Source organism: Myxine glutinosa, chromosome 1 (genome assembly GCF_964187855.1).
Source record: "Myxine glutinosa chromosome 1, kmMyxGlut1.1, whole genome shotgun sequence".
Taxonomy (NCBI): domain Eukaryota; kingdom Metazoa; phylum Chordata; class Myxini; order Myxiniformes; family Myxinidae; genus Myxine; species Myxine glutinosa.
In genome coordinates this window covers 12,840,252-12,866,149 of record NC_136261.1, presented here as the reverse complement: position 1 = coordinate 12,866,149, position 25,898 = coordinate 12,840,252, and the positions used below count along the sequence as shown (strand labels likewise).

The window sequence follows — 25,898 nt, the reverse complement described above, 5'->3', positions numbered from 1 at the left end:
AATAAATTTACCAAAATGGCGGATTTGGAGTAAAAATTTAATTCCATAAAACAAAACAATAATATAGTACATTGCTTAGATTGGGAATCTCATTTCACACCGATAGAAGATGATGCTCAGGATCTGGGAATCTCAAACGTCTCCCAACAAAAGGTCAAGGTAAAGGGGGTGCTCCTCTTCCTCCAGGTACGAGTTAATCCACCTGATGAACCCACAATCTTTGCTCTTGATAACCTACTTTGTGTGAACCCATCATGTTATCATGAGTATACTCACTTTACATCCTCTATGGGATTTAGTAAACTAACAATTGAAAGGTAACCGGTCAATGGATGGATGTGGGATCAACGAAGAGAACAAAAGTTTATCCTCTCGAGCAGCGAACTCTCATTAAATAGGTTCATGGAGTTTGTTTATTAATTAAATGTTTGTCGTATAATTGCAATTAGTCATTTTGATTTTCCTTCTATGCCTCATCATCCGAGAGCGTGAGGTTTTCTACGTTGTCCCGTCCTCCAACCACCAGCTCTGCAAGCTCTTCCTGATCAATCGTGGCCTTTACTTTCTTCGTCGCAGCATCTGAAAACCAAGAACAGAGATGAAGTTTGTCTCGGACAACACAGCATTTCTTACCTCAGAGGCAAACGTTGGTTTTTATGATCTTCCAAGAAAGCAGATACCTGGAGCCTGTTCTTTGTGGGCCCACATTTAATCACATGATCCCACATTATTTATTCAGTTATCACGTGACTTTCAGGGTTCCCTACACCAATACTCGGTTATTACAAGTTAAAACATCTCGTTCATAAACTCTAATCAAGCCCACTGGGCTAAAGGTTTGGTGACCATCTTGGATTTACAAAATAAAAATAATCAAATAACTAAAAACCATCAGAACTTCGGAACCAATTAGTCAAAAACTTCAGATGCATCATCGAAGGACCAGGTTAATTCAGGTTCACCAAAGAGAAGAATCACTAACATGGCCGGCAAGAGCCAATCAAAATAGACCATTATTCGACATTGATTAGTTGATGGATTTTGAAGTAGAAAACTGATATATTGTTTGACCAATTATGATTTGAACACCAGTTACCATTTACCGTGAAAAGTTGCCTAGCAACCAAGATAGCATCCATAGCAACACGGCACCCTAATGCCGATTGCGATTATAAAAGCAGATGTTTTGTTTTGTAGTTTTTTCAGTTTAAAAAATGTTCCTTTCAATTCAGGTGTGACTGGTTGAAAGTCCTGAGGGATTTTGAAATTCCAATTATATTTTACTCCTAATAATCAAAATAATTGCGTATTTGTGTGTACGTCCAACCCTCCCATCGTAATGTTCCCTCGATGTTTTAAAGTTACCCAGGTTCGTTTTGAGGCTCCTTTCTTACAAGTTTATAAAAAGGATGCGGAATTTGATAGAAAATCTACAAAATGTAACTTTGTAGTGAACAAGACTCACCGAGCACTTCATTTTCCTCCTCATCGGTGAGACTTCCATCGGAAGAATCACGTGATCCCTCCTCGTCATCGCTTTCTTTCCTTCGTTTGTCTGGTACGGGAAGAACAAAGGACCGCAGGAAATAAATATATTAAAATAAAAACAAATATCGAATAAAACATTAAAAAGGAGAAGGAAATGAGTACCAGGAGAGGAAGGTGCGACGAAATTACACGATCGCATCATGTTCAAAATGACGGAAATGAGACAAAGGAACCGGAAGTATTCCACACACCACCACATCTGAGTGGTTACATCGCGTTTCACTATTTTTCCCATGTGCGGTGGTTGATTCTTCATCACTTCACAACAGGAAATACAAACAAGGCAGCTGTCGATAGTTTCTACCTTTAGGTGACAAAGTCCCAACTTACCTTTCGGTACAAGGCCAACGTCATCATCATCATCATCACCATCATCATCATCATGTTCGTCATCAGATGGGAAAAGCTCACTGAACTCTTTCCGTTCCTTTTCCCCGGCTTTTTGGGGCTTCCTCCGTATTGAGGGGATACTTGTGTCATCAAGCTGGGAATGTGGGAAGATGGTGGAAAAAGGAGGATGGCAGAGGGGAACAAATTGAGGATATAAGGGAAAACAGGCAAGAGGGGGATGGGGATGGGTTAACAGTGGGGGCAGGGGAGTGTTAGCAAAGGTCGTTATGACGTCACTTCATAAATGTCGCTCACAAACGAGACAAGGTGAGCACAAAACAAAGGAAAACTGGATATTGTAATCTGCTCCATCCGTCTGTCACGCTAACTCCTCAAACGTTTGGGCAAAAATTCACCAAACATGGCAGTTGTGATCATCACATGGCAAGAGGATGCCAGAGCAGTATCATACTTGGCCCACCCACTGGGGTCAAAGGTCAAATACCAAAAAATGCGATTATGGGCACATTTTAAAATGAAACGTTACATATTTCATGCGTCCCCCAATGTTGATTGGATATTTAACCTTTTCTTGGATTTGATCACAGGGTCCATGCCCCAGGGATTGGGACTTTCGATCACGTGGGTCCAAAATGGAAAAAATGGTTTTCCCCAAAATCTGATACTGGGTCATTCCTGGTGGAACTTTTTGCGAACGGACAATAAAGTATGAAACGAAAACCCGAAAGGCGCATGATTGGTGAACTATTTCCTATCAGTACATATCCATAAAATAATGGATTCATCCTTGGAATGTAAAGATGGAAAACACAAGGCCAATGATGATGTTGGAAAAATCCTTGTTTTGTTCTTTGAGAGAAAATAAATAAACATGAAAACAATGTGATGACGCCACCAAGGTGTAGACCACACTTGGATCAGATCACCCCGGGAGTTCGGCCAACCCACTGCTCTCCATACATCCAGGCCAAGACCCTCATGCACCCCACTCCGACCTCCATTCCAAACATAAAATCCTGGCTGAGGATCCTCGCCCATCCCATAATCCCCCAGCTCACCCTTTCTTTGCCACTGATTTCCAGTTGAATCTCACGATCCCGAAGTTTCCTCCACAACTCGTAGTAACGCATGAGTGGTGTTTTCTGGGTCTTCATCTGCTCCTCCCAGGCATCCTGAAGGACAATGGGAAAATGAAAGGATGAAAGGGAAAAGCAAGGAATGATCAAAACATTACACAGCAAGGTGAGTAAGCTGCAAAACAATGACACCAATGGAAGCGATCGAGGCAGTCGTTACAGCATTCAAGAAACATACACAAGATATCCAGGTATCCAGGTACAACAAACGTTCAGACGGGACCACCTGGACATCCGATCGTCCCTCACCATGGACTGGGAATCCCCGAGCCGCCCATTCCGCCTGCGCGACAGGAAATTCGAATTTTCCTCGAGCTTTTCCAGGAGCTGGCGAACCTGCTTTTTGTACCTGCCAATCTTGCAGCTGGAAAGGAATCTTCGCAGCTGCACACGAGCAGGAAGCAGAGAAACAAAACTGGAGAAACGTCCATGAAACAGGAAATAGAGAGTTATCCTCAAAATGAGCAGCATGGTCAGCTTGTGAAATTGAACACGTGACAATGTTATGCTTGTTCACTTCAAAATAAAAACATCTATTCATTAAAATTCAACTTAACGAAGGAAAACAAGAATGACTGCACTGTGGGCACAACTTTCGACACTACATACTAAGGAAGCTGCTTGCTAACGGAACTCACTGAGGAAGCTGCTTGCTAAAGGAACACACTGAGGAAGCTGCATGCTAACGGAACTCACTGAGGAAGCTGCTTGCTAACGGAACACACTGAGGAAGCTGCTTGCTAACGGAACTCACCGAGGAAGCTGCTTGCTAATGGAACACACTGAGGAAGCTGCGTGCTAACGGAACTCACCGAGGAAGCTGCTTGCTAACGGAACTCACTGAGGAAGCTGCTTGCTAACGGAACACACCGAGGAAGCTGCTTGCTAACGGAACTCACTGAGGAAGCTGCTTGCTGACGGAACACACTGAGGAAGCTGCTTGCTAACGGAACACACTGAGGAAGCTGCTTGCTAACGGAACTCACTGAGGAAGCTGCTTGCTAACGGAACACATTGAGGAAGCTGCTTGCTAACGGAACTCACCGAGGAAGCTGCTTGCTAATGGAACACACTGAGGAAGCTGCGTGCTAACGGAACTCACTGAGGAAGCTGCTTGCTAACGGAACTCACCGAGGAAGCTGCTTGCTAACGGAACTCACTGAGGAAGCTGCTTGCTAACGGAACACACTGAGGAAGCTGCTTGCTAACGGAACACACTGAGGAAGCTGCTTGCTAATGGAACACACTGAGGAAGCTGCTTGCTAATGGAACTCACTGAGGAAGCTGTTTGCCAATTGGGACATTTGTGGAGAAAGTCGGAGACGATCATCTTCAGACATTTAAAATATCGTCCTTGATGTGGAACATCGCGAATAAAACATAAATGCCAAGCAATCCAATGTCGTGACAAAAATAGGACAGCGGGTCCTGAAGCGCACCTGGATCAAGAGCAACAGTCACTCAAACTCCCCACAGACCCCGATATTTTTAATGCCGTGAACAATGAACATACTTTGGTACATCATGGGCGATGAAGTTTGTGATGAGGTTCCATTGAAATAGTGTGTGCAGTTTTGGAGAAGAGAGCAAATACCTATTTAGAGGGTGAGGTGGGGGTAGGGGGGTAAATCCCTCCCCCCTGTAGACACCCTTAATGAGCGCAGAGTTTGGTCAATACCCCCCTCCCCCTTCATGAGGCATCAGATATGAAGATTGTGGCAAAGTTTAAGCGAAATCGTTTGTTTGGTTCAAGCGATAATGACTGAAGTGTTTACAGACTCACTGATTGACTGACTCACTCACTCACTCACTGACTTACCTACACACACTGCGAAATTACATAAGCTCACCGGACTAAAGTGCAGTTGCGCACCCCGAGTACACTCACCTTCTCGATACCTGAGATGATTTTGCCTTCAGTGCTCAACTTCGCGCACAGACGAAGCAAACTCAAACGGATCAGGGATTTCGACACCGGAAGCACCGCCGCCTTGAATCGTTGTTTTTGTTTCGCCGTTTATCGTTTCATGATTTTACCATTTAAATGACATCTTGGAGAATACACATTCCATATTACATCACCTGCTTTATTTTATAGAGTTGCATTTAATACAGGTGTATTTTTGAGAGAAGCTAAATACAATCAATGCACCGTCAATCTCCGGGTTCAAGGTGTGATTTACATTCCACAGCATGAGCAGCAGTTATCGCGATAATAAATCTAAAGCACGATTATCGCCCAGCACCAATTATATATATATTGTTACGGACACGGCTCAAGATGTTGCTTGACCGAGCGGAATGGCCGCCGTGTTCGCACAGTTTACCCGATTACCCCCAACTCACCCAATTCCACTCGAACGTTGGCCAAATCGCGGTACGCTAAATCAATGATGGAAAGGACACAACGACTGGGATAAATGAAACGACACAAGGGGTACAGTTCTCAAGACCTCCGGAGGAGGATATAATTAGTGGTGGAGAAAAGGGGTAGATTACAAGGTAGAGTGAGGTAAAAGACACAGAAGAGATAGGCACTTAGATACAATCTTATCTATCCCAGACAGACCACAGACAAACGGAACAAGACTGACTTACACAGGGATTGATGGCAGGGAAGGACAGGTCGGTTGATAGCACAAGGTGCACCTTGGCTCAGGGACAGGATAAAGCACGGTCCAGTCCAGAGATGCGGGGGGGTGTCACAGCGCTCGGAGGTGGCGTCCTTCTCTCTCCAAGCTCAGCGCGCATTTGACGTCACCTCCCTCTTCCTGCGCATGCTCAGCGGGGAGTGACACGCCCTCGGCTCGTTGGCTCCGCCCCAGATGGGATCGGTCCGCCGCTTCTATTGGGTGCGGGGGTTACCGGGCTCCGCCCTTGACGAGGAGCTGACAGCGAGCCCCTACTTGGTAACCCCGTCGAGCACATGTTCGATGGCGGCTCGTTGGAAAGGCCTGGTGCCCTCCCAACACCCCCTACCAACCAAGCCGGAGTGAGGACGCGCACTCCCCGCGCCGCCGCCGTTGTTGTTGTTGTTGTTGTTGTTGCTGAACCGTGAGGAAGAGCTGCGGGGAGGTATTGGGAGGTCCTAAACTTCCTAACGGTGCCATACAATCACATTCTGGTGCAACGAAGTCAGAATTAATGGAAACGAGTCCTTAACTGACATAGACTAAGAATAACTAGCAAGATGTCCTATAGTTGTCTACGTGAGATGCGGTGGACCTGGATGCGACATTTAATGGGGGAAATAGGGGGAGGTCGGGTCTACAGAGTGTTGTTTACAGAAAATGGGACTAGGGAATGGGGGTTTGGGGATAGTTGGGAAGTATTGAGGAAATAGGGGAATATTTACAAGCGGATATGGATGGATGCAAATCCCATATCCGCAACAATATATTTTTTTTTTCCACCTCTGTCCTCTCGACTTCCTCATCTATGCTGTCGAAGGTATTTAATAACATTCATCTCCGATGGTCTTCATTGTTTGGGTTCAATATCAATTACGAATCTGACGGACAGCTGGGTCTGGCTTTGTGGGGCAAATAGTGCAGCCACTCCGAGCAGGAGCGTCAGGAAAGGTCTATTTATCCTCTGTGGGATATAGATTGCAGTAGATCTTGGCTCGACCCTCAAGAACGTCAGGGTGTGTTCAGTCAGGGTTTTATATCTCTTTCCTCAGTTTTGTCGTCTCTTTCTCTTCCGCCCCTTCTGCTCCCTCTGTGGTAATAAACCTTTTTTCATAAAACTCTGTACGAAGGCATTCCATGTACAGCATTTGCCATGAAGCCTGACTGAATTGGCTTAAAATCTGGTTATGGCCAATTCGGTTATGCACATTTAACGCGCATACATTGCGCCATTCAAAAATTACCTCACGCAAATTTTTTTAAGGGAGGCACGTACGGGCTCACTAAAAATTTAACATTCCATCCAAAAAAAGCCAATGGAAATCTGATGCAGCAAAGCCGGGCAATGTAGAATCAGCAGAGGTGCACAGGCCTAATGCTAGGCCCAGCAGGAAACAAGACGGCGGCTACATCATTTCATCTGGGAACAATGGTGGGAGGAGTTAAGCCACAGATGTGGGTGTGGTCCGGCGACTGTCCAAACAATGGGTGCACATTTCAAAAATCGACCCCCACCAACAACTATCGGGTAACACCTTTGCACGTTGGTTGTACCCTCCAACGCAAGTCGGGGGCCAAACCTTCCTCGTTCTTCCCTAATGGGGGCAGCACGGTCACGGTCAGAGTGCCGAACAGTCCCCATGGACCAGCCCTCCCTCTCTTTCTATGTAGCTCTGTCGTGGCCCTGACTTTGTGAAGGTGGGGGTACACCATGCTGGAAGTGGGGGATCTCTGGGTCACTTCTGTGAGATCGATTGGCTGTCTCCATGCTGCGGGCTTGTTCGAGATAACTGTCCTGGGCTATACAACAGCAACAACAGCAATGCGAAGCTCTTGTAGTCACATGTAAAATACATAAATATCAACCAGGCAAAGGACATGCCACCCATTGTGACGGTGTTGCAGCCCAACACGAGCCCTGCATGAAGCAGGTGCGAACACAGATGAGCAGAAACCACATTTGATGAAAGCTACCGGTTTGGATTCCGTCCTGGTCAAGGAAACCCGGAGGTGTTTCTTCGGGTGATGCAGTAGTGGATAGAGGGCCCGACCCTCAAACAACATAGCATTGACTTTTGGAACGTCATGGAGTCGGTTACATCGAGGCAGACTTTAATCCCGGTGTAGACAAGTGTTTGACAAACGGACAATACAAGTAGACACGAAAGAAGGGTGGGACTACCTGTATTGTGATGGGCAGGATGAGTTCGGTGAAGGAGATTGAGTACGCGTGAGGAATCAGAGACTCCATGATGAGATCATACAATTGATCGAGCAGTCCATCCTTGATGAAGGACAAGCCATAAAACATTTAATGCACAATAATCGAGAATACGTTCATCCTTAAATAAATTAATTAAATACACGATCCTAATGTACATGCGGACCGGCCTTGACGCGTACACCGAGCCATTTACTTTGGTTACAAAAGGGGATCAACATCACTTTCCTGGTTCTCAATAAGCAAACAAACAACTAAAACAAAGCAAATCACTCAGATTATCAAATCGGACCCGACCTCATGGATACGTCCTCCAATAAACAGCAGCGTGAGAATGCCGAGGTACACAAAATCTCACCCGGAAGGCTTTCTCCTGAAGGTTCGCCTTGGATAGCTTGAGAGTGACGGAGAAGTTGATGGGCCGAACAGAGACGCGACTCGGACGCCTGTTAAAATCCGTATCCTCAAAAACCTTTGGGTACAGGGGAAGGGTAAGGGGTGTGTGCACATGGTGCCCAAAATGGCCTTCATCACTCAGTCCTCAAAGTAATAGAGTTGAATTATAAAGGCAATTAAAATAATGGGGTATCGGACCGCTGGAAAAGAGATGGAGACAACTCAGATACACAGGAGATGAGGATTATGGGATACCTCCATGAGGAAGGGTAGAGTAGGAATGAAGATCCCGGTACTTGCAGTGAGCAGGTTTAGGGCACGGACACAGTGGAAGCGCAGTGGGTAGTACCGGGCCGTGGGTATGAGCCTACGACACACACAAATGGATGTCCAAGTGGAGGCACACAGACGTGTGCATCAAAAGCAGCATGGATATTGACGTCGTAGTCAGACAAGCCAATGGGAATCGATAAAAAGGAAACAAAATAATTATTGCATTAGCACAATACGATTTAAAATCCCCAAAAATGGAGGAAAAGTATCAATTTCGTATTTTAATGAAACCATCGCTAGGCAGGCCTATTTGATAACCTTTTGGTGTCGTACTCCTGCTTGGGTAATGGAGAAATACCAATAACAAGTAAAGTTAAGGTGGGGGTTAGGGTTATTATCCTAAGGTGGGGGTTAAGTTAAGGTGGGGGTTAGGTTAAGGTTATATTATTAGGTTAGTAAAGTTAAGGTGGTTATCCATTAGCTTCTCTTATTCCTATCGTTTTATATTCCCTCCATTTCTCCTTTGCCCCCCATTCTTGATTCTGCATGGACTAAGGCTCATTGGAGTTGATTTTTTTTCTTTTAATCCGAGACGAGCCGTTAATTTTGGGGGAAGTAACTTCCCAGAGCACTCAAGGTGCACAAATGGAATCTGGAAAGAAATCTATACCCCACCGCTCCACGGAGTGCCAACATATCGTTGTACGTCCAGTCGTCCATGCTCCATCCTCCTTCACCGAAATGCTGAGCGTCGAGAAAGGAAGCAGCACACGGCATTTTAAAATTATTTGAGAGAACTCGACCGGGGGCTAAATTGAAACATAACCATTGACGCTCCTGATCTCCACTCCACATCCTTCATCTGCTTATTGTCCTCTTCTCTTTCCCTGTCCACCTGCCCTGACGTATCATGCCTTTATTTCCATTCTTTGCGGTACATCATCTGTCTCTTCCCTCATTGGTGTGTTGGCCTCATCCTTCATTCATTCAGCTCTTTCGGGAGTCCAAATCTCAGAAAATAAAGCTGAAAATGGAAAGGTCGTCCACGTCCGCTTAGTATTCAGACTTATACCGTATACTAAACATGACGAAAACAGCGAAAAGAAAATACAAAAAAAATAAAATAATAATAATAATAATAATACGGTTTTAGGCGACCTTGACCTTTTTACCTCAAAAACAATCGGCTTCTAGATTTGGGTTGGTGACCCAATATGCTAATTCTTAAAATTTCAGGTCATGTGGATGAAAATTTACTATTTCATATGACGCTGACCATTTGACCAAATTATTAATTTGTCTTTTCCACGTTCCCATAAAGCTTCGATGAACATTTGATGACAAAGGCTCAAATGGTAAAAAACAAGTTATGGACTGGACAGACAGACAGACACACACACACACACACACACACACACACAGACACAGACACAGACACAGACACACACAGACAAAGACACACACAGACAAAGACACACACACACACACAAAGACACACACACACACACACAAAGACACACACACACAAAGACACACACACACACACACACAGACAAAGACAAAGACACACACACACAGACAAAGACAAAGACACACACACACACACAAAGACACACACACACACAGACAAAGACACACACAGACAAAGACACACACAGACAAAGACACACACAGACAAAGACACACACAGACAAAGACACACACAGACAAAGACACACACAGACACACACACACACACACACACACACACACACACACACACACACACACACACACACACACACACACACACACACACACACACACACACACACACACACACACAAAACCCTGTCACCGCTGAGTGGGGGAAGGCCTAATAACGTCAGACGTCAGTGGGATGAAGTGATTGATACAATTTAAATGCCAAAATGAACATTCACAGACACACAGGCCCCAATCATGGCTCCCATCCCCCAAACCCAACAGTTTCCTTACCTTACCGTGCCACAGATCACTTGCACCAGAGGGTACACGAGAGGTTGCAGCGCCACCTGTTCGTACAGAGCGCTGAGGACACGGCTCCAGAGTTCCAAACAATGTATGAACTGCCAGTTGTACACCGCCTGGAGATTTTCCTGTACACAGGTGATCCACGATCAGTCACACTGTGCTCTCACTACGACCCTATGCCTCACATTTACCTGCATACAAGATTACCAAGTTTACGTACTCACACGATATAGAATTGGAGGACAGGTGGACTTAACCATTTATTGATCACTCACTTGTTCAATGAAACAGCTACCTGGATGAAAGGTAGTTTGTGTGAATGAATGAATGAATGAATGATCGTTTTAAGGCCATTTTCCCCGCTAGAGCGGGGGTTAGCCTCACCATCAAGTTTGTGTATGGTACTTTATTAGCTATCGCTGTCCCATAACTGCCAGGCAGTGTTTCACCAAGGGGTGAAATTTCCATGTCATGTGCTACTCCAGGCAGATAAAGGACATTGGGTCACCTGATACATGGCGACAGATAAAGGGAGAACGTCGTTAATGGGTGTGTGCACGCACACCTTACCCGTTTGCGCACGACGGTGGCGTTGCGCAGGTGGATGGCGAGCTGGCGGATGTAGAGAAACGCGTGTGGGTACGCAGCGTTGGGGTTCAACCCACAAACCTCAGCGAATGAGCGCTGCATGAAGCCAATGACGGGCATAGAATCTGGGGAGGTGAACTTGACATTCCGCACGTATCCCAAGTACATGATCTGGGGGCAGAACGAGGATAGAGGAGTTATGATCACCATCAAGCTCTTCAGTACAAGTTGATAACTAATCATAATAATGTCAACAACAGTGTACAACAAGGCCTTCATTGTAACTGCCAAAAAGTGCAGTTCCCTGCTCTGGCCTGGTGCTTCCCCCTCTTATCACCCTGGTGATGGTGGATTCCAACAATCTGAAATATTTGAATCTTTTAGCAGGAGGCCAGGGTCTTCTTCTGGGCCAATGCAGGAAGGTTGGTGACCCCTTTGTCTCTTACTCTCAAATTATCTAAGACTGGATCATTCAACCAATTCTTCATTCCATCCATCCCCAGCTGTCAAGTAACACGTACTCTTGCCGAAACCAAAGACAGTTACTCCCCCCTCTACCCCAACCGCATATCCAAGCTTGAAGTGCACTCGCCATTGCTTCACCCCACTTTACCTCATATTTGTCAACTTGTGGGGCCTCGTACTCTTGCCTAGAAACCTTAAAAGCTGCTGCCTAATCACAACACCATGGGTTCTACAAAACCCACTCGTGACCTTTTCTATAATTGTTGACCTCCTACCTCCTAAATTTTCCTTCGCGTTACTCTTTCTCATACTTTTGTGCAAATTTGATCAGCTGATTCCCTCCATCCTGCTGTCAGTCTGTTAACACCTGCTAAATAAATAAATAAATAAACATCCTCCAGTGCGTGGAAGGTCGGAAGAGGGTCAGGGAGTGGTATTCAGGATTGCAAAGCAGATAGCGAAAGAGAGGTGTGATGTGATGGGGGTGAGTTGCTTGAAGGATGAAGTGGGACAAATCGTTGTGGACCCAGATGGAATTAAAGGAAGATGGAAGAGATATATGGAAATGCTGTTGAATACAGAGAATGAATGGGACGGCAACATCGAAAGCAACCCAGTTTTAGGACCGGCAGAGAAGATAACCGAGAAGGAAGTTGAGGAAGCGATAAAAGCAATGAAGAGTGGAAAAGCGGGAGGGCCGACGGGAGTTGTGGGAGATATGTTGAAGGCAGCGGGAAGTTGGGGTGTGAAGAGAATGACAGATATCTGTAATCTGGCGGTGAAAGAAGGCCGCATTCCAGTGGTTTGGGAACTGAGTACCCTCGTCCCTCTACACAAGGGGAAGGGTGGCCCTCTGGACTGTGGCTCGTACCGAGCGATCAAGTTATTGGAGCATGGAATGAAGGTATTGGAAAGGGTGTTGGAGAGGAGGATAAGGAAGAAAGTGAAGATCGACGAAATGCAGTTTGGATTGATGCCAGGAAGAGGAACGACAGACGCGCTTTTTATTGTAAGGCAGTTGCAGGAGAAGTACATGGAGAAGAGGAAGAAGTTGTTTCTTAGGTTTGTTGATCTGGAGAAAGCATTCGATAGGGTTCCATGTGAAGTAGTGACATGGGCATTGAGGAAGTTAGGAGTGGAGGAATGGTTGATCAGAGTGGTGATGCAATGTACAAAAGAGCGCGCACAGCTGTAAGGACGAAGTACGGGAACAGTGGTGAGTTTGAGGTGAAGGTGGGAGTGCATCAGGGGTCGGTACTAAGTCCACTACTATTTGTAGCTGTGATGGAGGTGCTGGCTCAGAATGTAAAGGAGGGTTTGCCGTGGGAGTTGTTGTATGCAGATGATCTGGTGTTGATTGCAGAAAGTATGGATGGACTGAAGGAGAAGTTGAGCAAGTGGAAGGAATGTATGGAGACAAAAGGTCTGAAGGTGAATATCGGAAAGTTGAAGGTGATGGCAAGTGGTAAAGCATGTGGTGAGGTGGAAAGAACTGGGAAGTGGCCGTGCGCTGTGTGCAGGAAGGGTGTCGGAGTGAACTCCATTCGATGTACAATGTGCACTGAGTGGGTTCATCAAAAATGTAGTGGTTTGAGAGGGTCATTAACCAGTGTAGCAGCTACATTCAAGTGTAAGGTGTGCACAGAAGCAGCTGCAGATGGAGGAAATGTTGAGTTGGATCTTGGAGATGGCGTGTCATTAACCAGTGTAGCAGCTACATTCAAGTGTAAGGTGTGCACAGAAGCAGCTGCAGATGGAGGAAATGTTGAGTTGGATCTTGGAGATGGCGTGAAGCTGGAAGGTGTGAAAAAGTTTTGCTACCTAAGAGGCATGCTGAATGGAGAAGGTGGATCAGACTCGGCAACGGTTGCAAGAGTGAGATGTGCATGGAAGAAGTTTCGGGAACTGAGTGGCGTGCTGACGAGGAGGCGAGCGTCGTTGAAGCTGAAGGGAAAGGTGTATGCTGCATGTGTGAGAAGTGTTATGATTTATGGGAGCGAGACATGGGTAATGAACGTAGAGCAGCAGCGAAGGCTGGAAAGGGTGGAGACGCGAATGGTTCGGTGGATGTGTGGAGTATCGTTGAGAGAGAGGAAGACAAATGATGAATTGCGAAAGATGATGGGAATAGAGCCTGTGATGGATGCTGTGAAGAGAAACAGTTTGAGATGGTTTGATCATGTGTTGAGGAAGGATGAAAGTGACTGGTGGAGAAGAGTGATGGAAATGAATGAAGAAGGAAGTGGAGGACGGGGAAGACCGAGAAAGACTTGGCTAAAGGTGGTGGAAGAAGAAATGCGGGCAAGGGGGTTAACAAGGAGAGCTGCAGAAAATATGGCAAAATGGAGTAGATTGTCATGGGGACCGCAAGGCTGACCCCCGCTCTTGCAGGGAAAATGGCCTTAAAATGCCTGTTGTTGTTGTTGTTGTTTCTCCAGTGCGTGGCTTGGCCAGGGTGCCGCCGTGCAGCACATGGAGACGGTGTTGGGAGTGAAAAGTGTACAATAATCGATCAATCAAAACATAAAAAATACCGTCATGTACTCACTATTGTGCCCAAATATCAACTTCCTAGCTCAAAGGATGGCTGAGATATCGTCTGGACAAACGAGAAAAAAACAAGAAACCGGAGTGAAAACAGAGTACTCCCTTTCAGCGCGCGTCATCGCCAGGCCCCCTTCAGAGCCCGGCGATGACATCATGCGGCACCTGCAGATGGAATAGGAAAGGAGTGGTGTACAATTCCATTTTAGCTTTGGAAAGAAATCGAATTCGATGAACAATGGACCTGCTTTGTGGATCCGTTTTCTCTATACCTGGATCACCTCCAAAGGACCCGATAACACCCAAACTCAGGAGCAATGAGAAAGGTACTCTCTCTTAAGGCAAAGAAACTCGCACACACGAGGTGCTACCTTGATAATGGAAGCAAGGTACAGGTCCTGTCGCTCCCGGCAGACTCTATTTAGCACCAGGAAGGCGACGACCCTCGCCGTGTCGGCACCTTCACTCCATACCCTCACCATGTGCTGAAAAATAAATAAAACCACATTGAACAAAACAGTCAACAGTATCAGAATTGCCCACAGGTGCGACAAGCCATGCTGATGCAATGGAGAGAAATACAACAAAAAATATTCAACCCCCTTCACCTCCCCCCCCACATGCACCATCCATACACAATTATCGTCCCCAAGATAAATTCGGTCCAACTAATAGGGTCTCGGCTACGATTAGCGATGAGACTCAAACACCTTACCTGGTTACTATTCACGGATCCACCTGCCCAAATTATTCAAAGATAAACTAAAGTGGAACACGAGTGCTCGTTGTGTTATTTAAACATGTTGTGTGCATGTTAATAAACAAATCAATGTCATTACCCGCATCACCAAAGGTAGACGGAGGTTGTGCTTCACCCCGTCTGTTTGCGAGCAGGATATCTCAAAAGGTTATGGACGGATTCAGACGAAACTTGGTGGACAGGTTTGGTGCGCGACAAGGACAAATTGATTTGATTTCAGCGAAGACCCGAATCCAGATCCAGATCCAACAAATTTTAGTGATTCTTCACCATCAAGTGATGGGGCTAAAAACAATATATAGGACGATATCTCAAAAAGTTACGGACGGATTATGAAGAATCTTGGTGGACGAGTTGGGTAGGTGACAAGAACAAGCCGATTTGATTTTGGTTCAGGTCCGGATCCAGATCCGGCCTATCAGTGGGATACTAAACGTAAACTGTTCAACCTGGCAGAGGTATGTGCTCTACCGAGTGCCGTTCTCGTTGTTTAAATGTTGCATTGTGCATTGTGTGAGATGCTCGTAAACTCCATTTAAAGTTTAAAATCCCCTTCCTTGTACGAAGCCATATGACACCCAGCGCAGGTATGAACATGGTGGATATTCACGATACCTTTTATCGGACTGTTGTTCCTCCCAAACCAACAATAGTTCCGCTTTCCAGCATACCTTCAGTAACTGCCGTGAAATCTTTGGGAAGCACAGGAAGTACGGCACGAGCTGGCGGATGTGTCGCAAGACGGCACAAACCACCGTGCCCTCCGACAGCGCCGCCAAGAGCTGAGGAGACCAGATCACGTGCTGATGAAATCTCGAAGCAAATAACGATAAAGCTCTTGCTTCAACTACGGACAAATCACCATTTACTGTCGTACATTCAAAACCAAGTGACGTCTCCACAAATTAGTAGAAAGCAAAAAATCATTTTAGTGCTCGGAGAAACAGCAAATCAGGACCAACAGACTCTCTCCTCCGTGAATGGGCTCACCTGAAGCACATCACCCAGGTAGGTGCGAACGTCGTGCCGGACTCCTTTCCAACGCGTGGTGGACGAGGGTAGTACGAGCCTGCAGCAAATCAACAAATTGCAGGTAAGAGTTTAAATACTTTTATACAAATAATGTACTGTAAAACCCCGACATTCGTGGATTCGACATTCGCGGTTCATGAAATGTGAGATACTTAATACATTCACGGCCCTGTGCTTCATGTATTCGTGGTTTTTCATGGGATTAAAAAAAAAATTCTCTTATGAATCATGAACTACCAGGAACCTTTCCATCCCCCTTTTTCCCATTGAAACAATGCCCCGACATTCGCGAATCTACATTCATGGCATTTTTCAGGAACGTATCTCCCACAAATGCCGGGGTACTACAGTACAAGAATATTACAAATATTTTAGTGGAGGGTGCGGGAGCCGGGAGGGTCGGGGTGGGGAGGAATCCTGATGGGTGTGGGGTGTGAGGGGAACCCGGAAGGGTGTCGGGCAGCGGGGAGAGGAGTGGCGTGAAAGGGGGCGGAACAAGGGAGAAGCTGCGAGTGGGTGAGACGAGGCGGAAGCTGAGTGGGGAAGGTTCTGATAAGCATGTCAGTATTTGGAGTCAAAACAGAGAAAGATGAAGCCAAGGAGCTGAGGCATAGACGACTAGGTTGGACTTTAAAGGGGACACAAATTCAACACAACTTTGTGCGGTTTGGCACAGAAAATTGGATGAAAACCCAAAAAGAATGAAAATCAAACTGTAAAACACAACTTATCTCGAACAGAAAAACGCAACACAAGAGTAATTCTTTATAATTACCAATGGAACAGTAAATTGGATTTGAAAACCAGAGCTGTTCATACAATTCTTCCATGTTTAATGATACCATCGCTGTTCATGATAATCGTCCATCGTCTTATTTTAAGGGAAAAAATTGAAACAGATTTTGATTTTGTTAAAATCCCCATATCCATTGTAAGAGCAATCAATGGCACATGTTGGGGCGGTCATGACAATGTCACACCGATTCACAGTACACGTTGCATAATGGTACAACTCACTCTTTTGGATAGATGTCACAAACATTTCAGCAACAAGCACCCATGCCCCCTTCCCCCCACCTCCGGCTCCCCCCAAAAACATTTTTTCTCTTTCTATAAACTAGTAATAGGTGTCCACAACCATCCTTGACCATGTCGTGGAACGTCGGATGAGGCCCTCACCTTTTCACCTTGATTCGCTTTTTAATTTATTTTCTTCATGAACAATAGACACGAAACTGTCAACAAAAGAGCACCTACCCATGAAGAATTTTTTTAAACAAAGTTACATGCTGATTGGATGAAAAATGCAGCCGGCATTCCAAAAAGGCCGTTTTCTGCAGGCGTGGGTTGCAGGGTGTTTCACACATCAGGAATAAAGACCTCGACCTTGCTTCGCTCGGCCTCAGCCAAATTTAAAAAGTGCGTCAAAATGGATTCAAATGTTGTGGATTGCAAAGCCAAAACAAACTTGGTACGATGGCCTTCAGTCTTGAACCTCAGCAACGCATCAAGGGTGGGCTGGAAATCTCGCAGGCAGAAGAGAATGAGGGAGTTGAACACTGCGCAGGGAGAGAATATAAAAATATTCGGTTAAAGTTCAATTTGCTTCAAAATTAGAATAACAACATGAACTACTCACAGGAAAAATTGCTGTAAAATAATCCCTCCCCCGCCACCCCCGGTGATTCACAGGAAGGGCGATTCATCATCGTGTGTGCCGTCCATTGGATGGACGAGAAACTGGCGTCCCCCGTCTGCCATCATTAGTTGGTGGACGTTAAAGATCCCACGGTATACTTCGCCAAGAGAGGCGAGTCATCACCGGAACCATGAAAAAATTACTAATTCCACCTCTGACTTCCTGTGTTGGAGGGACGACCCGTCGGGGATTGTAACCCCAGCCCACAAACTGCTTCGGCAGAACCGACGTTCTGTATCGAGAATTTTACAAAGAATAAAACATGTAGAGTAGGTCGGTAACGCTTTGGATATAGTAAAGGTTAGCCTGTGTAATTACCATTATTAATTACTCGGCATTTTTTTTATTTCCCAGACGGATTTCATCAAAAAGGTAACAGGTTGAACTTCACAAACATTTTGTTCGATTCACCTGAACATTTGCCCGGGGTCATCTCCATCTGCTTCCTTGGGGTACCCTCAAGCAACATTTGGTTGGTTTTGGTTCAGTAGTTTTTGAAGTATATATAAACAAATAAATAAATAAACAAGAAATATACACAAAGAATTAAGTTAAGCACCCCTACACAACGAATTAAGGTAAGCACCCCCTAATATATATTCTTTGTGTATATGTATACATTGGCATATATTCTAAGGTATGTGAGATCAAATAATGATTGGTATGACATTAGCAATTATCCATTGATGAAATGCAGATACACAGGGTCTATGAGACGTAGGGTTGAGTCAGTGATCCGATCACGTGGGTCCTACACACGTTATTGACGCAAAGATCGCTAGAGGTCTTCTCAGAACAATGACTGTACGTTAGAAAACATAAACGTCATCCACACTGTCCGTGATGGACCTATAGCTCCATACTTAAATTGAGGTGCAAATATGCCTAAAATTCCCAAAAAATTTCACCTTAAATTATTCAGAATAAAATATTGAAAACGGCATGATTGTTATGTTTTTATGTGACCATAATATCACTTCTCCAGAAAATATAGCAATATCATGGGTATATTACACTGTTTTGACGACAACAAACTTGTAATGTGCGAGGTTGTAAAAAAACGGGGGGGGGTGCTTAACTTAATTCTTTGTGTATATGTCGTGCATAGCACAATACTTGCGAAATCCCTAAAATAGGTTGTTGGCCTATGATGACCTCAAAAATAATTGGTGGTTGAATTCAATGACCAGATATGCAAATCCTGTGAAATTTCAAGTCAATCGGATGAAAATTTAGTATTTTAGAAATTTGCCCTATGTTGACGTTTTTGCCTAAGTTGACCTAAAATAAAATTGGTGGTCGAATTCACCAAATAAAATTGGTGGTTGAATTCAGTGACTATATATGCAAATCCTCTTCAAATTTCAAGTCAATCAGATGAAAATTGAGGATTTTAGAAATTTGATAAATTTGGTGATCTTTGGCCTATGTTGACCCCAAAAACAATGGGCTTCTTACATATGACCAACTCCATCATTTGGTGAAGTTTCGTGAAGATCGGTTGAAAATTGTGACAGGTAGGCGACTGACATACAGACAAACAGACAGACGTCAGACAGACAGACAGAATCACGCACACGACCAACCAATATCCTTGAAAAATCTTCGATTTCTGCAAGTAACAGACAAAAAATGTAAACAAGACAGATCGTCTAACAACCGCATCCCCTGCTGGAGAAATTTCATACCAAACGGATCAAGATCAAGTTATACTTGTCGATTCATGACGTCATATTGGAGGCACCTATGACATCATCATTAGCATATCTTATTCCCCATGGGGAGTACTTTACAAGCCAGCTTTCAATTTTTTCCATGGAGCGGTTTTGGAGAAAGAGGTGCAAAGTTTTTCGGTGTTCTAAGATGCCACCCATACCATGTGACCTATGGATGTCATGATTATCTTCTTTTTTAATAGACAGGAAGAGCAGCTCCTATGGTGAAAATTCCATGTGAATCAGACCAACGGTTGCAGAGAAAATGAATTTTAAAGGGAATAAACCCGAAAAAAGCCAGCGGAAGAGCCGACAAACATACATACACACATACAGACAGCCAAAGACTGTTCTAGATGGCATTGCCCAACGGGCTACGCCATAAAAACAAATCTACAATTTCACTTTTATACATGAAGTGGCAGGACAGACACAGACAAACCTCCTTTATAAGGAGTACAGATCATCAAAGTTTGGCCTTGATAACAACATGCACAGACACACAGACAGGCACGGAATGACGAGACTACAAAAATTATAAAACATTAATCATCTCTTGGACATGAAACACATTTAAGACACAAACATTTGGTTACATTAGACATCAAATTACCTTAAGATTATTGAGCCCGTAGGCCTCGCCAAAACATGTCACATACAACCTTAATATCCGACAGATTAAGTGCAGACCACCGATCAATAAGAAGTTGTCTCGATTCACTAATCCTAACTACCTGTTATTTTCTTTCTGCAACAATAACCAAACCACAAGAGAATACATCAATCTCGTCCGATGGAGAAGGTAATTTTGATCATCGATATTGGTACATAAAATCAAAAAAAGACAAATACTCAGCGGCGTCCGCACCCCAGTCTCGAGTACACGAGTGGGTACAAAGCAAAAGTTGAACGAGGTTACAAAACCACGCATTTCAATTACAACAGGTTATTAGAACAGTTGAAAGAGGTTGAAAGAGGTGACAGTGAGGGAGGCATTAAAAGAGAGGCTGAGTATGGTAGATGATGATGTGGTTGAGCTTGAAAGTGGTTGGATGTCAATGAAAGATAGTCTGTTGGGAGCCGTTGGTGAGATGTGGATGGACAAAAGGACCACCGAGGCACTCGGAAACATGGTGGTGGGATGATGAAGTTGGAAAGAGGATTGACGAGAAGAGGAAGGAGTTCAAGGAGTGGCAGAAGGCGAAGGGTACGGGAGCAGAAACAGCAGAGCATGAAAGTTATAAGGCAGCCAAGAAGGCTGCAAAGAAAGAGGGAGCAAAGGCGCAGGAGGCATGCAGGAAAATGTTCGGAGAACGCTTGGATTTGGAAGAGGGTCAGAGAGCGGTATTCAGGATTGCAAAGCAGATAGCGAGAGAGAGGTGTGATGTGATGGGGGTGAGTTGCTTGAAGGATGAAGTGGGACAAATCGTTGTGGACCCAGATGGAATTAAAGGAAGATGGAAGAGATATATGGAAATACTGTTGAATGCAGAGAATGAATGGGATGGCAACATAGAGAGTAACCCAGTTTTAGGACCGGCAGAGAAGATAACCGAGAAGGAAGTTGAAGCGATTAAAGCAATGAAGAGTAGAAAAGCGGGAGGGCCGACGGGAGTTGTGGGAGATATGTTGAAGGCAGCGGGAAATTGGGGTGTGAAGAGAATGACAGAGATCTGCAATCTGGTGGTGAAAGAAGGCCGCATTCCAGTGGATTGGGAACTGAGTACCCTCATCCCTCTATACAAGGGGAAAGGTGACCCTCTGGACTGTGGCTCGTATCGAGCGATAAAGTTATTGGAGCATGGAATGAAGGTATTGGAAAGGGTGTTGGAGAGGAGGATCAGGAAGAAAGTGAAGATTGACGAAATGCAGTTTGGATTTATGCCAGGAAGAGGAACGACAGACACGCTTTTTATTGTGAGGCAGTTGCAGGAGAAGTACATGGAGCAGAGGAAGAAGTTGTTTCTTGTGTTTGTTGATCTGGAGAAAGCATTCGATAGGGTTCCACGTGAAGTATTGACATGGGCATTGAGGAATTTAGGAGTGGAGGAATGGTTGATCAGAGTAGTGATGGCAATGTACAAAAGAGCGCGCACAGCTGTAAGGACGAAGGACGGGAACAGTGGTGAGTTTGAGGTGAAAGTGGGAGTACATCAGGGGTCGGTACTAAGTCCACTACTATTTGTAGCTGTGATGGAGGTGCTGGCTCGGAACGTAAAGGAGGGTTTACCCTGGGAGTTGTTGTATGCAGATGATCTGGTGTTGATTGCAGAAAGTATGGATGGACTGAAGGAGAAGATGAACAAGTGGAAGGAATGTATGGAGACGAAAGGTCTGAAGGTGAATATCGGAAAAACAAAGGTGATGGCAAGTGGTAAAGCATGTGGTGAGGTGGAAAGAACTGGGAAGTGGCCATGTGCTTTGTGCAGGAAGGGTGTCGGAGTGAACTCAATTCAATGTACAATGTGCGCTGAGTGGGTTCATCAAAAATGCAGTGGTTTGAGAGGGTCATTAACCAGTGTGGCAGCTACATTCAAGTGTAAGGTGTGCACAGAGGGAGCTGCAGATGGAGGAAATGTTGAGTTGCATCTTGGAGACGGCGTCAAGCTGGAAGGTGTGAAAACATTTTGTTACCTAGGAGACATGCTGAATGGAGAAGGTGGATCAGACTCGGCAACGGTTGCTGGAGTGAGATGTGCATGGAAGAAGTTTCGGGAACTGAGTGGCGTGCTGACGAGGAGGTGAGTGTCGTTGAAGCTGAAGGGAAAGGTGTATGCTGCATGTGTGAGAAGTGTTATGATTTATGGGAGCGAGACATGGGTAATGAACGTAGAGCAGCAACGAAGGTTGGAAAGGGTGGAAATGCGAATGGTTCGACGGATGTGCGGAGTATCGTTGAGAGAGAGGAAGACAAATGATGAATTGCGAAAGATGATGGGAAGAGAGACTGTGATTGATGCTGTGAAGAGGAACAGGTTGAGATGGTTTGGTCATGTGTTGAGGAAGGATGAAAGTAACTGGTTGAGAAGAGTGATGGAAATGAATGTGGAAGGAAGTAGAGGACGGGGAAGACCGAGAAAGACTTGGCTGAAGATGGTCGAAGAAGAAATGCGGGCAAGGGGGTTAACAAGGGGAGATGCAGAAAATAGGGCAAAATGGAGAAGATTGTCATGGGGACCGTAGGGCTAACCCCTGCTCTAGCAGGGAAAATGGCCTTTAAAATGCATGTTGTATTAGAACCGTGGCTGAGTGTGCACAAAATAGCAAATACAAGACAGTTTTTTGATACTAAATACTTCATAACAAGTGACACTTTGGGTGGATGAACCAGATTTAACAAACAAGTTCCTTGTTACCCTAGTCAGAGGAGAGGGTGTTACGTTTTGCTCCATTTGTTTGTCTGTCCACACAGAACACAAGTATTGTATGAATTACATTCGACCCTTCAGAATCCTAAGACCCTTTCCACCTATAAGACCGATTAAGACCACGCAGACCCTTAAGACTCCTAAGACCCATTAGAACCCGAACACCCTTTAAGACCGATAACACCCTTAAGATCCTCGAGAACCCTAACACCCTTTAAGATCCCCAAGATTCTTAAGACCCCTTCCCCCTTCCCTCAGACCTTTTAAGATCCCCAAGACCTCCAAGGATCCCTAAGACCCTTTATACCCATAAGAACCTTTATAACCCGAAGCCCCTGATACATCCTTTAGAGCTCTCAGACCTTGAAGACCCTTTAGATCATTTTAGACCCTTGAGAACCACAAAGACCCTTGGACTCTTTTCAACCATCCAGACCTTTTAATACCCTGTAGACCCATTTGACATTGAGATCATTTTTAGACGTTTTAAGATCCTTTGAGCCATTTCCCACCCTTTAAACCTTAAATTACACCCTTTAAACCTCTTCAACCTTTTAAGACACTTCAGACACTTGAGACCATTTCCATCCTTTAGATCCATTGATACCTTTCAACCCTTTGACCTTTCCACAATTACAACGAGACAATTTAAACCTTTCATTTGAAATAAACAAACTTTGAGTATATCCTTCCATGTATTTCCCACACAAAATAAGTCACTTCCTTGTCAAACCTTGTTCAATACATCAGACACATCGATTTGTTTTGATCATCTCATTTATTTAACGATATGCAAGACCTGCTTTTCATTCAATTGGATTTCTACGAGGAGACAATAATTAAAATAGATGATTTTTTCATTCATTTTTAAAAGTTTTACTTACTTATTTTCAAGAGTATATATCTATATATATATATACAGTGGAACCTTGACTTACGAGTGCCCCAACTTACGAGTTTTTCGAGATACGAGCCGTCGCTCGGGCGGTTTATTGCTTTGAGATGCGAGCCGAGATCCGAGTTACGAGCTTTCGCCACCCGGTCACGTGGTTATCTTGCCGTTCAAGTACGTATCTCTGTCGTATAGCGCTGCATTTTTTTTTTCGCATTTTGGTTATTTCGAGTTCACGCCGCCAGGTGGGTTCTGGTCACGTGGTTATCTTGCCGTTCAAGTACAGTACGTATCTCTGTCGTATAGCGATGCATTTTAGTTTTCGCATTTTGGTTATTTCGAGTTTACGCCGCCAGGTAGGTTCTGGTCACGTGGTTATCTTGCCGTTCAAGTACAGTACGTATCTCTGTCGTATAGCGATGCATTTTAGTTTTCGCATTTTGGTTATTTCGAGTTTACGCCGCCAGGTAGGTTCTGGTCACGTGGTTATCTTGCCGTTCAAGTACAGTACGTATCTCTGTCGTATAGCGATGCATTTTAGTTTTCGCATTTTGGTTATTTCGGAAAATTTCATGTTCATGTCGAACATTTCATGTTCATGTTCATGTTTTCATGTTCATGCCATGCCACAACTTGTTCAGAGTGCCGGCGATAGCTCGCCTTCTCTTTGTGGAAAACACGGTGAGATCCTTAACATCCAACAACTAATGGGACGCAAACGGGGCGCCCAGTTTAGCGGTACACACATTGATGAATCACCCTGCCTGTGATTCACCCATGACAGGTTATAGCTGGGTCGGGATTCAAACCCAGGCTGGACAGTTTAGACTTTAGAGTCAAGTGTGCGTACCTCCAGTCCAGGCCATCCTGCCAACTTGTATGCTGCATACAGGTGAAATATAAAGCGCGAGATATTTTTATATATACTGTATATTTAAAAAAAAATTGGTGTGGTTTTTGGCGGGCTGGAACGGATTAATAGCATTTCAATGCATTTTAATGGGGAAATTTGATTTGAGATACGAGCAATTTGAGTTACGAGCTCGGTCACGGAACGAATTAAACTCGTAAGTCAAGGTTCCACTATATATATATATATTTTTTTGTATAAAAGATCGAGGCTCGTGAAAGAGCTAACATTAATCACACAAAAAGTCAAACCGACACATAAAACACAAAATAAGGGGAGCGGTAGACAAGATTGGGAGAGAGGGGGAAGGACACAAACAACTTTTGAGAGCAGGGACATCGAGAGAACTGTGGGAGGGAGAGGGCTTGGGGGGAGGTGGGAGAGGTATAAAACATGTGGACACTGCAAGGACTTCCAGGAAAGAAGTTGGAATTTCAAAAAAAGTGGATCTGGGGTGAATTAGCGGGGGTAGAAAAGATCAAGGTTTTGGATGGGGGAAGATAGGAGATGGCGGTGAACAGCTGTTTTAAAGACCTGGAGGGCGGAGTGGGATTGAAGAGAGTGAGGGAGTTTGTTCCAGAGGCGGGAGAAAAGAGGAATGAAAGAGTGAAGGTGAGCAGAGAGCCTAGATTTTGGCAGTGTTACGGATTCGTCACTTCCATTGTTGTGGTTTTCATCAACTGTAAGCATTTTTGATTCCATGTACTATTATTGTTGTCGTTTAAGGGAAATAGAGGTTACTATTTTCAAAAGGTAAAAAAGTCAATGTTTTAAAATGAAACCGGAACCGGACGACGACGAAGAAGAAGAGGAGGAAGAGAAGGCGGAGCGAGTGAGTTCAACAAGAAAGCCGAGCTGCTTCGAGGTCTGGAGCGAACGATTGGCGAACGAGAGGCAGGAGTGAACTTTGGGTTTCCCAGGCAAGGGATTCCTGCGACAGAGTTGTTATCGCTGTGACAGATCAACCTGCGTGTCAGGTTTTGCGGTTGATTCTGAGGAGAATCATCGTCGTGCCGTTACGCCTCGAGAACGGGCCGTCAGCCATTTTGACTCGCGCGCTTTGCGCATCGCTCAAGGTTTTTCGCCTCGCTTTAATCATCGTCACCGCATTCAGACGTGGATCTGGTGTGTGTGTGTGTGTGTGTGTGTAACGTGGCTTTTGAGTGGGAGGTCTGCGGTTCGCCGATTGGGAGCCGTCGGGCGTCCATACCTGAAGGTGTGATTTCCCCGTCGCTTCTCGAGGACACCTTCGCCCATCTTTGGCAGGGTAACTGCCAACCGAACGGGATTCTGGTCTCGATTGTACATTGTTCTGACGATCGCTGGAGCGGATCGACTTTGGCTTGAAACAGGAATCAACTTTGGCTTGAAGCTGGGA

The 25,898-nt window shown here is 44.9% G+C and overlaps 2 protein-coding genes across 2 annotated transcripts in view; one reads left to right on the top strand and one right to left on the bottom strand.

The window, feature by feature from the left end:
* Window positions 1–25,898, top strand: part of LOC137417979 (uncharacterized) — a 109,290-nt gene that overhangs the window by 65,274 nt on the left and 18,118 nt on the right. The gene's annotated exons all lie outside the window — the stretch shown is intronic.
* The window catches only part of LOC137417978 (nucleolar complex protein 2 homolog), a 40,873-nt gene continuing 15,370 nt past the window's right edge, over window positions 396–25,898 (bottom strand). Inside the window, exons 6-19 of the mRNA XM_068103914.2 lie at window positions 17,405–17,495; window positions 15,895–15,973; window positions 15,576–15,686; window positions 14,516–14,629; window positions 11,118–11,306; window positions 10,533–10,672; window positions 8,538–8,649; window positions 8,245–8,358; window positions 7,848–7,949; window positions 3,285–3,419; window positions 2,958–3,071; window positions 1,879–2,032; window positions 1,466–1,555; window positions 396–579 (exon numbers count right to left, since the gene is read on the bottom strand). Of these exons, the coding sequence (XP_067960015.2) occupies window positions 467–579; window positions 1,466–1,555; window positions 1,879–2,032; window positions 2,958–3,071; window positions 3,285–3,419; window positions 7,848–7,949; window positions 8,245–8,358; window positions 8,538–8,649; window positions 10,533–10,672; window positions 11,118–11,306; window positions 14,516–14,629; window positions 15,576–15,686; window positions 15,895–15,973; window positions 17,405–17,495 (1,658 nt within the window). The 3' untranslated portion in view covers window positions 396–466. The remainder of the gene's footprint in view (window positions 580–1,465; window positions 1,556–1,878; window positions 2,033–2,957; window positions 3,072–3,284; window positions 3,420–7,847; window positions 7,950–8,244; window positions 8,359–8,537; window positions 8,650–10,532; window positions 10,673–11,117; window positions 11,307–14,515; window positions 14,630–15,575; window positions 15,687–15,894; window positions 15,974–17,404; window positions 17,496–25,898) is intronic.